This window comes from Nymphaea colorata, chromosome 8, assembly GCF_008831285.2.
Source record: "Nymphaea colorata isolate Beijing-Zhang1983 chromosome 8, ASM883128v2, whole genome shotgun sequence".
NCBI lineage: Eukaryota > Viridiplantae > Streptophyta > Magnoliopsida > Nymphaeales > Nymphaeaceae > Nymphaea > Nymphaea colorata.
In genome coordinates, this window is record NC_045145.1 from 9,537,508 (window position 1) to 9,551,764 (window position 14,257).

At 36.2% G+C, this 14,257-nt stretch overlaps 1 protein-coding gene across 1 annotated transcript; it reads left to right on the forward strand.

Moving 5' to 3' along the window:
- Positions 1-279: 279 nt before the first annotated feature.
- Positions 280-2,751, forward strand: LOC116259174 (pentatricopeptide repeat-containing protein At4g38010-like). The gene has a single exon (XM_031636849.2). The coding sequence runs from the start codon at positions 368-370 to the stop codon at positions 2,168-2,170; it is 1,803 nt and encodes a 600-aa protein (XP_031492709.1). The 5' UTR covers positions 280-367; the 3' UTR covers positions 2,171-2,751.
- The last annotated feature ends 11,506 nt before the right edge of the window (positions 2,752-14,257 follow it).

Genomic DNA, 14,257 nt, shown 5'->3' on the forward strand with positions numbered 1-14,257 from the left:
CTCCACAACTTTTCACCTTTTAAATGCTTTGCTTAGAACATATAACAAGTGAGTAAGTACTTTTCGTTGTCTGTAGAGTGAATAAATTTTTATCCAAATGTATGTTGCATTATTATTTATAGGAAATATGGTAATCAAGCATGTCCTTGGTTATTTCAAGGGAAAGGAAGTCATTTAAAAGACACTTGGCACCTTTGGATTCAATTAAATTAAAGGCACTGACCTGCGCCCCACATATTTGGTCATCTCCAAACATACTTGTATTATGCGATGCCAATTCCGAGTCTTGTTCAAATGGATTTATGCTTCGAAACGCCAATCACATTTTCCAACGGTCTTTTAACTTCTGAAGTTGTGTTTCTAGACAATGATCCCAAGGCCAAGGGGAAGGAGGCCTTGCACAAGCTCCCTCGTTCAGATCCTGCTAGAAAGATGCACTACAAGCAAATTGTGCAAGCAAGCACTTCCTCTGCTGATCACCAGTGGCATCATCCAGGACAGCTATGCGTTCCCCAAGATCATCAGCGCGATGCTCTCCTTCTTCTCTGACATCAACCATGACCAAAACATCCTCTCTCTGGTTCATGAACCGGACACGTTCATATTCAATACAATCATCACAGCGTTTGCCGGCGACACCAACAAGCCGGTGTCAGCTATCTCGTACTACAAATTGATGGTTGGCAGGGGTTTGTGGCCGGACATCTACACGTTCCCGGCGATCTTGAAATCATGCTCGAAGGTGTCAGGGATTATGGAAGCAATACAGTTTCACGGAAACATTGTGAAATGGGGTTTAGCAGAGGACCTCTATGTGCAGAACGCACTCGTTCATGTGTATGCTGTCTGTGGGAAGTGCTGTGATGCTCGGCAGATGTTTGATGAAATGGTTGAGAAGGACGTGGTCTCATGGACAAGCCTTATTGGTGGGTATGCTAAAGTAGGGCATCCAAAGGAAGCCCTGCAGCTATTCCTAGATATGGATGTGAAAGCTAATGCGGCCACGATGGTAAGCATGCTTTCCGCCTGTGCGCAGTTAGGCGCGTCGGGCAAGGGCAGAGGAATACATGGCAGCATCTGCAAGTATGGGTTTCAAGTAGATCAGATATTGGGCAATGCGCTAATGGACATGTATGTGAAATGTGGGTGGCTGGATGATGCAAATTTGGTATTCAAGGAGATGACTGGAAGGGATATAGTCTCCTGGACCACCCTCATTAGTGGCTTGTCACAAAACGACAGACCGAAGGGTGCTTTGCAGATTTTCCATGACATGCAAATGTCAGGCATTGAGCCTGATAGAATGGCTTTAACTAGTGCACTTTCAGCATGTGCAAGCTTAGGAGCATTAGCTGCTGGCCGATGGATTCACCAATACATGGATCGGAAGCATATAGAATGGGATGTACACGTAGGAACAGCAGTAGTGGACATGTATGCAAAATGTGGTTGCATTGAAAGGGCACTTCAAGTCTTTCATAAAATGCACCATAGGAATGTCCGCTCATGGAATGTAATGCTTGGAGGCCTAGCTATGCATGGACATGGGAGAAAGGCCCTTGCATATTTTTCTCAGATGGTCGAGTCAGGTATCAGACCTAATGAGGTAACCTTTTTGGCTGTCCTTGGTGCCTGCTCTCACTCTGGCTTTGTTGAGGAAGGAATTTGGCATTTCCACTCTATTAGGAACGTTTATAATGTTATACCGAAGATTGAGCATTATGGTTGCATGGTTGATCTGTTAGGCCGTGCTGGACGCTTAGAGGAAGCCCGAGTTCTCATTCAAAGTATGCCTATGCAAGCTGATGTGCGCATCTGGGGTGCGATGCTTAGTGCTTGCAAGGCTTATGGAGATATGAAACTATGCCAAACGATCCGAGCTCATATTACTGAGCTTGAGGCATCTGATAGTGGAGTATATGTGCTTATCTCCAACATATATGCAACGAACAATAGATGGGAAGATGTGAAAAGGATGAGGGCCTTGATGAGGGATAAAGGGATTAGAAAATCTCCTGGATCAAGTTTCATAGAGGTGAACTGTAAAACCCATGAGTTCATGGTAGGAGATGTCAACCACCCTCAACACAAGCATATACAGTGCATTTTGGGCACACTCACAAGACACATGGAACTTGAGTGCTTGGGATTGCACGTGGGCATGGTCTGAAAACATTGACCAAGATGAGATGCTTCAACAGGGTCTAAATGCTAGGGCTCTTTTAAAACTTGGCGAGTTGTTTACACTTGCCAATCTGATCTGCAATTGTTATGAAGAAGAAGGAACATGCAGAATTTTGTAAACTTCCAAGCTCAAGGATGTCATTGTTTCGTCACTAAAGTGTGTGCGTCCTTTAAAATGAAGCTAAAGCAATTCAGAGAACTTGCACTGTTATCAGAGAGAGCTTTCGTACTGAAGATACAAAGAAAGCCTCAGTCAAGATGGCACCTCATGGTCTGTATTTATGACATTTGACTGAGGGTGGTTTCCAGGGCTTAGGAAAGAGGAAGGTATTGGAATGATTGGATTCAATTCAAGGATTCTACGGCCTTAACCTTCCATGAGTATGTGTGTGACATAATGATGGGTTGTGATTCTGCTTTGCGTTGCAATACAATAATGAGTGCTCCATTCTATTGGGATTATTTAGAAATGACCAATTTGAGTCTGAAGCATAGTCGGACATGATGTGAAAAGGATGAATCTGATATTCTGGTTTCAAAATAGTAATCCGCCAAAGAATATGTATTCCAAAGAAAACAGAAGAAAGCTGAACGTTCACAAATACAGGAAGTTAATTTCACTGTCCTACTATGTATATATATATATATATATATATATATATATATATATAGATAGATATATATTTATGTATGTATATATATATATATATATAGATATATATTTATGTATGTATATATATATATATATATATATATATATATATATATATATACATATATATACATACATAAATATATATATATATATATATTCAAAAAGCTCCATCTTGATGGTTGCAAATCCTGCCTGTAGTGGGTCATGCAAGTAACTGGGTTCAGCACTAATTTGAATAGATTACATCCTTCGGACCGTGACTCTTGAATCGAGCGTCAAAATTTGGTATTTTTGTCACCGGAAGAGAATTTCTTTTTTGGTCTACATTGAGGACTTCTACAGTGACTTTCGTTTCAAAGTTTCTGAAAAATTATCTGTTAAGCCGGATAACCAATATTTTTCTGAACTGAAATTTGTGGGTATCTGAAATTGAAAATTTATAAACTAGCTTCTTTGCTAAACAGCAAATAGGCATGATTTGAGATCCAACCTTTTTTCGTTTGAACATAGAGCACACAGCCCTATAGCTTCGTTAACAAACTCGAGCGTTAGGAGAAACACAAGCATCAATTCTTGAAATAGTAAGGAGGTCGTGAGTTTTAGAAATCATGTTCAGTTTGTGTGCACAGACGCACACAAGCACATGAACATTATATAGTCAAACATAATGGAAGTATTGTGTATAGACCCGGGAAAATCAAAATAAAGTTCTTTTACTGCAATAAAAACATGAAATTTTCAAAGTAAATAATCTTTGAACGGTTTAATTTTCCTTGATAAAACTTTTTCTGTTCCAATCTGACCATAAAATTGTGTAATCTTTAGAGTTTATAAGCGATATATATCACTAATGTAATTATTGGTTCAACCAGATAATTATATCAATGGAGGGAGATCTCCTAATCAGTCTAACTAGCCAATGCCTGCTACATGCTTCTAATCTCAAATTAGAAAAAATATGAAGCAGCAGCCCTTCTGAAAACAGACTATAATGCTGCACTTCCAAACTCAAGAGTTGTTCTTTGCTTTACAAATGACGACATACATCTTCCTGCTTCCATGCCTTCTATGTTCGCATACCATTAAAAGAAAATTAACTATCGACTCTGCCCATCATGATCATCACCAAGCAATACCAAAGGCAATATAAACTTTTGGCTAAGATTTGCACTAAACCACCCTAGCAAAGTATCGGACATCTAAAATTGTTATTCCGGACCCTTCTCCCGATATTGGAAGCATGATAGCACTGACATTGCAAAGTATACCATAGACCTCACAGTTTCAGTTAACCAATAACCATGTGCCCTGCGGTCAACTTGAGAACCATTCTTTTTGCTTCCGGAGATGACAATTTGGCCAAGATGTGACCAGCTGGTAATATGGCCGAGATTCGCAAGATTTTTCACATTAGTAGTGGCATGAGCTGCGCTTGAAGTTCTACTGAACGTAGAGGGACACAGATTAGGAGAAAACTTATTAGGATTTAGTTCTCCCAATCACCATTCAAGTATTTTTTGTCTGAACTTCGAAATGCATAGCCAAAACAATTTAGAATGGAATTGTAATGTCAACAGTTAAACCAAGTCAGAAATAAAGACAATACCTTATTACTTTTACAGGACACTAAAAGCAGAGCAAATGGAAAAAGAAGCAGAGGAAGAGCAACAGAAAATGTATGTTTGAAACTAGATAAACTGCAAGGAACTTAAAACAATTTCTTCATGTATTAAAAAAAACCATATCATACATAAAGAACATTAATTATTCATCCTTCATAACCATAGGCATATATATCAGAAGCAAATTCAGAAAATGAAAGTACAACTATGAAATTCAAAATAACATATTAAAACATCCATTATCTATCAAAAGTTTAAAGGGCATCTATCAGGCACTAGTTTAGACTTTAGAGTGTCGTAGAGTATAGTAAACTACATCATGAGTTCATCAAATCAATGTTTTCTTCCTCAAATCAACTATTTTTTGGGGAAACCAAAAAAAATCTCTCCCTCTGACAGCCTTTAGAGAAGTTTAGAGAGACAAAGAGAGGGCCTCAGTTTAAAAGAATATGCAAAAATGGGCCTCATGCCTCTTTTTTAAATTTTAACTATGTATCATAACCTACAAGGTGCATCGGGTGTATCATATGATACAACTCCTTGTATCGTACGATACACCCGATATAGGCACAACACACTGGTGTATCATGTATTGAGTCCATATCCTCTGAGGACGAGTCATATTGTACTTGATGGACCCGTATTGTACAATATAGATAATACAACTTTAGAGACAACTAGTATATTGATAGCCTTGTGAAAGTATAAATGATAGTTTTTCCTTCTATAAATTGGATATGAACTTTCCTCGTTTTTGCACATATTAGATCCACATCATTTGAGATAATGACAAACCCAACCAAATCAAGTCACTTTAAATAGGCCAAACAAAATAAATAACATGTAATAGACGACCATGGATATATGTAGGCCTGTACTTGGATTTCTAGCCATCTCCCTCTTGGAACACACACATCATCATATAATGTTCCATATTAATACTGCTAAAATAATATATACTTAAAATCACCTCAAATTCTTGGATTTGCATAAGTACTGGGTCAACAATTATCTGAAATAAGTCCCACGAAATAACACAAGCACAATATATTTCCTTGACCTTTACAATATCCTTCAAGGCTGTGGTGACTGCTACATATGGATACAAAAAACTGCTCTTTTGATTTAAACATGTAACAACTATGAGTGATATAAAAGAATAATGCAATCCATGATCATTAAAAACATATACTTCCCAACGAAAGAGAACACATTTACATGCAATTACATTAGTAGATGGCACAACTTCTTGAACTGATGTTCCAAAGACTCTTCCTCAAGCTCGAGTCCTACTTGAGCCGCACTTGTTTGACCTCGACTACTTGGTGCTGAATTTGTCAGCCTGCTATAATCTAATGTGGATACACTCTCAATACCTGAAGGCTGAGCCCTTAGTCTACCACTTTTTTGGAACAAAGGACAGTATGTTCTAATATGCTCCATCTGTCCATATTCATAGTAGTCTTGGAATCCTCATTGACATTTTTCTAGATGTCTTTGTCCACACATCCTACAAGGTTTTATGGATCCTGACGATTATCTTGTACCTAATGTAACATCATCACTTTCCCTACTTATGATGTTATCGACTCTTCTCTGACTAGCTACTGTAGAACAACTGCCCCTTCATATAGGTTTCTTTTGGTGCCAAAATGGCCACATAGGTTTGCATGGCTTGCCAGTCCTATTGCTTGGCAACGGCCCAATATCACACATTCTTCTAAGTTGGTCTTGAGCTTCCCGTTTCTTATGTATAATTGATTATGCTTGTTGAGTTGCCTCTACCAACTGTGAGAATACCCTGTTCCTTGTTGACCCCACTTATCTCTTAATTTCTAAACCTAATATATATTCAAACCATTTACACCTTTTTGCCTCACCCAAAGTTACATCAATCAAAAAATTTGATCTTATGGTAAACTTATGCTCGTACTCATCACTTGACATAATTCCCTGCTTAAGTTGGCAGAAACAATGCATCATGTTCTCTAAGTAGGTAGTTGGATAATGTTTTTCTTCAAATTCTCTTAAGCAATCGGCCTATGCATTGTCTTATGATTTGGGTATTGCCCATAGATGGTTGGTTTCCCACTAGGCCTCAGCTGCGTCCTGTAATAGGGATATTATACAATCAAGTTTATCATTGTCGGTGCTATGCAAATACTTGAAAATTTTCTTCATTTTATGCAGCCATGGTTATTCCACTGCTGGATCTTCTATACCAGAAAAAGGCTTTGCACCCAACTTATGGGCTGATCCTAGACATCCTGGTTTACTTTTCTCGATTCTGTAGAAGATTCTAGCTGAGCTTCTTGAGGTATTTCAATAGAAAAACTAGTCTGTGGTGCTTCAACTTCCCAGCTACAGCCATGACCTCTATGACGAGGTGGCATTATCCTACAAATCAAGCCATCCGTTAAAAAGTTCCCACAATAGATAATAAAACTTCATACATGCATGCATGCATCTAGTACCCTATGATTCTAAAACCATATTCTGATACCAAAATTGTCCCCCTTGCTCTAGGGAGTGTGAATAAAACTATAATTACCTCAAGAATTCAAAATAAATGATAACTAAGATAAAATTTTAATTTACAACTACAATATGGGCTACTAATTTAAGATGTAACGACTAGGTTCTCATTCTCAAACAAAAAAATAAAGGTACTTTATTTTCCTCAAAACAAGACACTCATTCTCTTCCTACATGCCATGCAAATACATAGTCAAATGAAGACGAATCTGCATTCTGTTAATTACACTATCAATCTAAGGCTTGATATAGGCTGATGCTTAGCCACCTTAATGCTTAGCTGAAAAAAAAATACTTAAATGATGAGTCCTAATGACTCAGTAAGCAGATTTACAATAATGATCACACCATGTAGAATATAGGTACATATAACCAAAAATAGAAGACAACGTTATCTAATTGCGGGTGCAGCATGGAGTTGGTGTAGCCAAATTGTGGATCATGTTCTGCAAGCTTGGCAAACAGCTATTAGCCACAAACGTCAGTGACTCTTGAATTCTTGCCTCAGATAGGAAAAATATTGCAACACAAAAGGGAGAAAAAGTGCAGTTTTAGGCATTGTTAAATCAGTATCATTTTTTTCCCTTCCCATACTTTTGTTTTATTCACTTGTGATGAAGTTAAAGACACAAGACTGTGTTAGTGTTGCAAACCTCGTTTTACACTAGCTGCCAAAGATAATATTGAGAATCTAATCCAGCTGCTCATGTAAAGGCCTACCAAGGAAGCATATTTTGCACAATGACTCTCAGATTTCACTGGCTGAGTACCCCCTTAGGTCTAATGAGAATTCTTGTTTTATTTCAGGTGGCCGAACCAAAAAATGCACACGAGTTCTACCTTTTTTCACAACTCCTATGGTCAGTTGTATGTAATTTGCTGTGGAAGCATAATGGTTTTTAAGGTTCAATGTCAAAAAAGAGAGGTAATCATTCATAAGAGAAATTATGATTCATACGTAGAAAAAATTGCTATTCTAGATAGATGCAGCTTTCTCATGTTCCTACTCTTCCTACACTTCACTCATTGAGTCTGGATCAGCTTTGCTGCAACGTTTCACCTTGTTGAATCCAATGTCTACAACATTGTCAGCAAGATGATGGTCTACATGAACTTCATGCTGGCTGGGATCAGCCAACTCGGTGAATATATAGTCCTCCACAATGCTGTATATACACAAATCCAATATGTCAACCTTTTCTGATAACATGTAAATTAATAGTACAAATTTTTCTTGATTAGTTCCCTCTCTCTCCACATCAGAATGGCTGGCAATTGTTTCTAGCAATGAATGTGCAAGTGAACAACTGTAGCTGACACACTACCAAACATTAACATTATCAACATGACATCATGTGTCATTGGAAGTAGCTCCAACATGTAGAAGATTGTCACTGTTTGCAGCAATGACATAACTTCATGCGTCGTTGCAAGGATCTGCGACAATGTATATGAGAATCACCGATTGCAACTGTGAAGATGTACAAGTGCATCACTAATTGCAATTACAACGATGTATGGAGTATCACTGATTGCATCTATGATGATGTACAAGAATGTCAGTGCTATAAGCAGGGATGATGTAAAAATGCATCGCCGTTGGCAACAATGATGATGTAGAGAAACATCGCTGCTTTAGCAGTGACACCACTTTGACCGACCCCACATCGACACTTGTTTTTGCATTGCAGAACAATATTTCTTGACTCGAAAACAGCATCGTTGAATTTAAAATCTAGTTTAGTGAGTATCTAAACTAGTTATAGATCAGCCTGACAAGCAGACCTTGCTTATTATTTTAAATTTCATTGTTATTATTAATATTACCCCATAGCTTAACGTAGCTGGTTGGACGGTCAGTATCATCGGCTGTTTGCTTCTCATGGACCCTAGGTTATCAGACTGCAATTGACCGGTATTTCATAGGTCCATCCATGTCCTGAAGCAGGAGATGGGTGGGGAGAGGGGGGAGGGAGGGAAGGGGGTGCTGTTTTGCCATATCATCGGACCCAATGTTATTACTATAATGTTATTTTTATGACACTTCAACCAAATTCACTTGAAATGTAACCTTCCATTTTTCCTGGTAGGGAAAGAGGGGGACGGATTATCCGCACAATGGGGGGAAAATGTTAAACGTATTTGCAATATTAATGGGAAATATAAAAATAAAAAATATTACATTTTTTATCAGGTTGATAACTTTGCAATTGTTGGCTAACGTATAGGGTGCTGTTTAAGTTTTCCCTCAAATGGAGCTTAAAATTATTTTTCATGCATGCTATCGAAACGTTTCTTCAGTTTACCAAGGGTAACGGGCTCTTTCGGTCGAAGACCCATCCAACAACCAGAAACATAAATTGGTATCCAAAGTATTGGACCATCTAGATCAAAATCCACTATCTGAAAGAGGCGAAAACAACCTTGACTTGTCCAAATTCCAGTACCAAAGGATGAGATACAAACGATTACACAAATGGCTGGAATGGCCAAGATAGCAGAACCACGTACCATCCTGAATCTGATTTGTTTGCTTCCTTTTTCATGATTGATGTGGTAATAGACTAACTAAACATGAACTTGTTGACATAAACTAATAGATTCATATGGTTCCATAAAAGTCTCAATGTTCTGGTATGTTTTTCCCTGTAATTGCCTACTTAACAAATCATGTGTTTGGTGGTTTTTGAAACATTTCAAATGTGTTCTCCTATTTTTTCTGTACAGTAATATGGGAGTTAAACTAACAAAGATGCCCAACAAATCTATGTTGGCAACATTTTTTTATTTTACCAATGTGTCTCTAGTACTGTTCTCTAAAAAAAATGGAACATAACTATCACTCTAAATGTGTCTTTTACATTATATATTATAGTCTATCAACCGAATGAGAACCAAATGCAGCAGCAGTTTTTTTTTCCCACAAGGAAAGCAGAAAAAGAAAAAATTTCTCAAATGAGAAAGACTTTGAACCACTAAAGGGATGGGAAACTGAGGTTGCATTTGTTTCACCGTGGATCTGAGATCCCAGATCCATAGATTTGAGATCGGATCGTCCCCCCATCTGATCTTTAATCTATGGTTTTACCATGTGGCATGGATTTCAATTCCACGCTACTAAGATCCTTAGTTTGTTTAAACATATAATCTCCCAAAACATAACTTTTTATGCAGCCTTGGATCTAAGACCTGAAGTTATCAAATGCAACCTGAGGGAGAAACATGGAACAGATTATATGTTTCAGGGGAAGACCTAGGCAGCTGGTCCCATAAACATCTTGCTTTTGCTGACTTAGTGAACAATTACCATTTAAGTTGAGATATTTTCTTCCCATCCACTAGTTGGCATGTTGTTGTTGTATAGAAATGGACTGAAAATCAGACAATTTATCGCCGTTCATCCATAAGGAAGGATACCTCTCAACAAATGTCACCATTTTAGCTTTTGATTATTATCAAAACTTTGCAAAAAAAAAAAAGGTAGCTAATGATTAAACAAATAATAAATCACTTCTCAACTTTTAAAAATTTACTGCTACATGCTCAATTTTTAAAAGAAGTTTTCAAAGAGCCAGCTACTAAGTTTTATAAAGGTGCCTAATTTTTGGGGAAATTAAATAATAAACCGCCACTCTTTTTCTCTAAAATTTATCGTTACCTTTTTTTTTTAGCATTTTTAAAGTTGAATTGTAATTTGCTGAGAGCCCATGGCTGAGGGCCATGGCCAGCACCCCGAGTTTTTTAAAAATTAAACTCATTTTAGCTTTTATAATTAGGATTTTGAAAAATCCACTGGCCCCTAGGACAATCCGTCCCTAGACCATTTGCCCCCATCCCCCCACCCAAAAAAATATCATATATCTGCTCCTATGTCATTAAAACATGTAGGCTCCACCTTGCAATATGTATCAGTAATAAATTTATTTAAAAAATTATCCAAAATTTTAGTAGTATTTATATAGCCAGTTTACTAGATAAACCTATGTAAATTGGATTAAGGATTTCAATATAATTCATAATGCAACAGTTAACTAGCAATGATGTCAATATCGATTTCCACTCTTTTAACCTATATGCAGTTGAATATTTTGGTTTAGTTCTCCTTTTTGTTTAAAAGATAATTAACAAAAACATTAAGATATTTAGTGAAATAAAATATGCTTAATATTTAAACCTTGTATGAGCCCATGTACACCCATTTAATTTAATGATCGATAGAGTACACATCAGTAATATGAAACCGATCTTGAGAATGTACACTTGTTAAATATTGATTTACCCTTTATATATAATAAGGTAATTAGATTAAGGTATGGATATATTTATCTTGAGTATTTTATGATAAGAGAGACAAACCTAATGAAGTTTCACTTTCATCTCTTTTCTCATAAAATGCTTGGCATGTAGATCAAGTAATTATCTTATATAGAAAACTGTAATTTAACCATTTCTTTATTGTCACCTACTGATTTTTTTCCTAATACTTTTTCTTACTTTGAACTAACCTCAATTTTGTATATGAAATGATAGAACAATCTACACCAACAATCTTTATCAATGGTATAGGTTATAACCAATATATACCAACAATCAAGTCGAAGTTATGTGCTCTTTGGATAGAGGGAAAGGTGGCCGGCCAGGCTAGGCCTGCAGCTAGATAGGCCCACCCTGCGTCTAGCCAGCACAGGCCAGAATGGGCCGGTGGTAGGCCAACTCGGCATGTATAGGCCTGCCAGTGGGCTAGGCCTAGGCTGGGTGAACCTTGGGCGGGCAGCCCTCTGGTATAGTCAACCCTCCAATGAATTTATTTTTGGATAGATTTTACCATTTTAATGTTTTAAAGACAATAATGACTAATTAATAACTAATTTTATTTTAAAAAGGACCACAATGCCCTTGAGTCTCAGTCCTCTATAAATACTTCCTCATTTCTCTCATTTAGTATGAAAAACCCATCATCTTTTCAAGTCTTTGAGCTCCCTCTCTCCACTTCTTGATTTCTTCTTCTTCTTGTTCAATGTTTCTTGTTTGGCTCTTCTAATCTTCAACTTCAAACCTTCATTTCCAACAATTGGAGACCTTAGAGGAGCTTATGATGGACTCTTGAGGAGCATCTCCAACTCAGTCAAGCCACCATCACGGAGTTCTCTTTGCCTGAAAGAGCTAAGGAGCAGCCTCTACACCAAATCTTTTTTTAAAAAGTATTTATAACTTTTCTTTCTACCATTTTCTTGTCTCTTTTCTTCATAACAAGTCGATAAAGGTCTAGAGTCTCTCTGGAGCTAAGGATCCTCTTTGAAGCTCTAGGAGAATAACCAAGGCAAGTGTTTTCCTCAATATTTTTTTTTTCTCACTTTTTGACTTATCTTTTTAGCATTTTAACTAGTTTCTTTATTTCTTTTAACTCTTTTATCTCTTTTTAACTTGTATTTCTCTCATTTTAATTTGTCATCTTTATTTCTCTTTCTTTTATTCTTCTTTTCATTTCTCTCTCATTTGATTTTTCTCTTTCAAATATATAACTCTCTTTCTCTCCTTCTTTCATCTTTATTTCTCTTTATGTATTTTCATTTTTCTCTTTTCTCTTTTAATTTTTATTTACTTATTCTTGCTCTCTCATCGTATAACTATCTTTTCATTTCTCTATCTAATTCTCTATTTTGATGACTTGATTGTGTGTGGATGTGTATTACGATGTGAAGATTTGGGGTGGGTTATTTTTTTATTTTTGTTATTTTGAGGTTGGGATATGTCCAACCCAGGAAACACCCAAACACGCTTGATGTACATGTTAATTTGCATTGAGCATGTCATTTTCGATTTTTCAAATTGCAAATCCATTTTTCATATTTTTCTTAATCATTCTTCTAGTCTTCCATTGGCCCACCTATATTTTCAACAAACACTTGAGTGACTCGCTAGATGAAATCTTACCACTATCAATTTTTATCAACTTTTTCCTTTTCCTTTCTCCATTATATGTATGTTATGATAAGAATGATCTTTTTTTTGTTATGCATATAGAATTTATGTAATCATGCATACACACAATCACTTATGACACTCACAAATACTCTCAAACACATTTCTAAGAAGCTTAAGTTAGTCAAGATCAAGTCCTAATAAGGTGATAATTGAATTAAAACAAAATTTTGAAACTTACTTAAGATTCAAGGGAAACACCCCTACAAATTATGTTTTAAATATCAAGTCTTCATTAGTCCAACATATGATTTTGATACTTACAATATTGCAAAATCTCTCTCTTTCACCCTATGATGAACAAAAACTATGGTCATCATCTATCTATTTTGATATCTTGTTTTCAAACAAAACTTGAAAAACTTGCTTTTGCAAAACATGACAAGTTGAAGTCATGTTTTGTAAAATAAGTAATTTACAAGTATGTTTCTAATTATATTTCCTCAACCAAGTTGAAGACTTTAATTTTCAAAACTATCTCCAAATATAAGTTATCTTTTAGTTGGGTTCTAGCGACAATATTTAAAAAACTCAAATGATCTTACAAGTGTCCATTTTAAACAATTTGTTTTCTGTACTATTTTATTATTCCAACAATTCAATTTCAAGTTTCTAAAGTTACTAAGTATTAAGGGTTCATTAACCTTTAAGACCATAGTTCTAGACTTAATGACACTACTTTTTTAACCAAATCATATTTTAATCATTTCAAAATTTGTCGTAATATTTTTCTAGAAATTTATTTAGACTTGAGCACACATGCACATAGGATTTAGGATAACATTTCAAATATAAAAAAGTGCAAAGTAAGAGGCTAGTTTTTGGTCGGTTTACCCTTAATAAAGACATTGGGAATGGATGGACCTTGTACCAAGGGCGGGTCATTTTCTCTCTCATTTCAAAATGAAACCTTATTTTTCTCAAGCACTACAAAGACCAAAATAAATTTTGAAGATGCAAACAGGTACCAAAACTAATTTTTAAAGACAATTCATATAATTAAGAGTCATAGGATATGCATTACTGCTTGCTTAATTTGTTTTCAATTTCCAATTGATTGCTTGGGTGTATGGAATAGATGAAGTGCTTGACCTTCCAATGTTAAACTACTTTTAGGTCTTTATTGGGCCCTTCTCTTAGGCTCTTGTTTAGGTTTTTTGGTTTTAGGAAGATAACTTGAGCTTCAAGACTGAAGATGTTCACCTACTATTGATTTTCCTAAGCTTGAGATAATGTGCATTACGTGCATGCATCTCTCAGTTTTTTATGAAATACTTAT

Bases quoted from the DNA above. Each gene is read 5' to 3' on its own strand.
- LOC116259174 (XM_031636849.2), top strand. From the start codon at position 368: ATGATCCCAAGGCCAAGGGGAAGGAGGCCTTGCACAAGCTCCCTCGTT.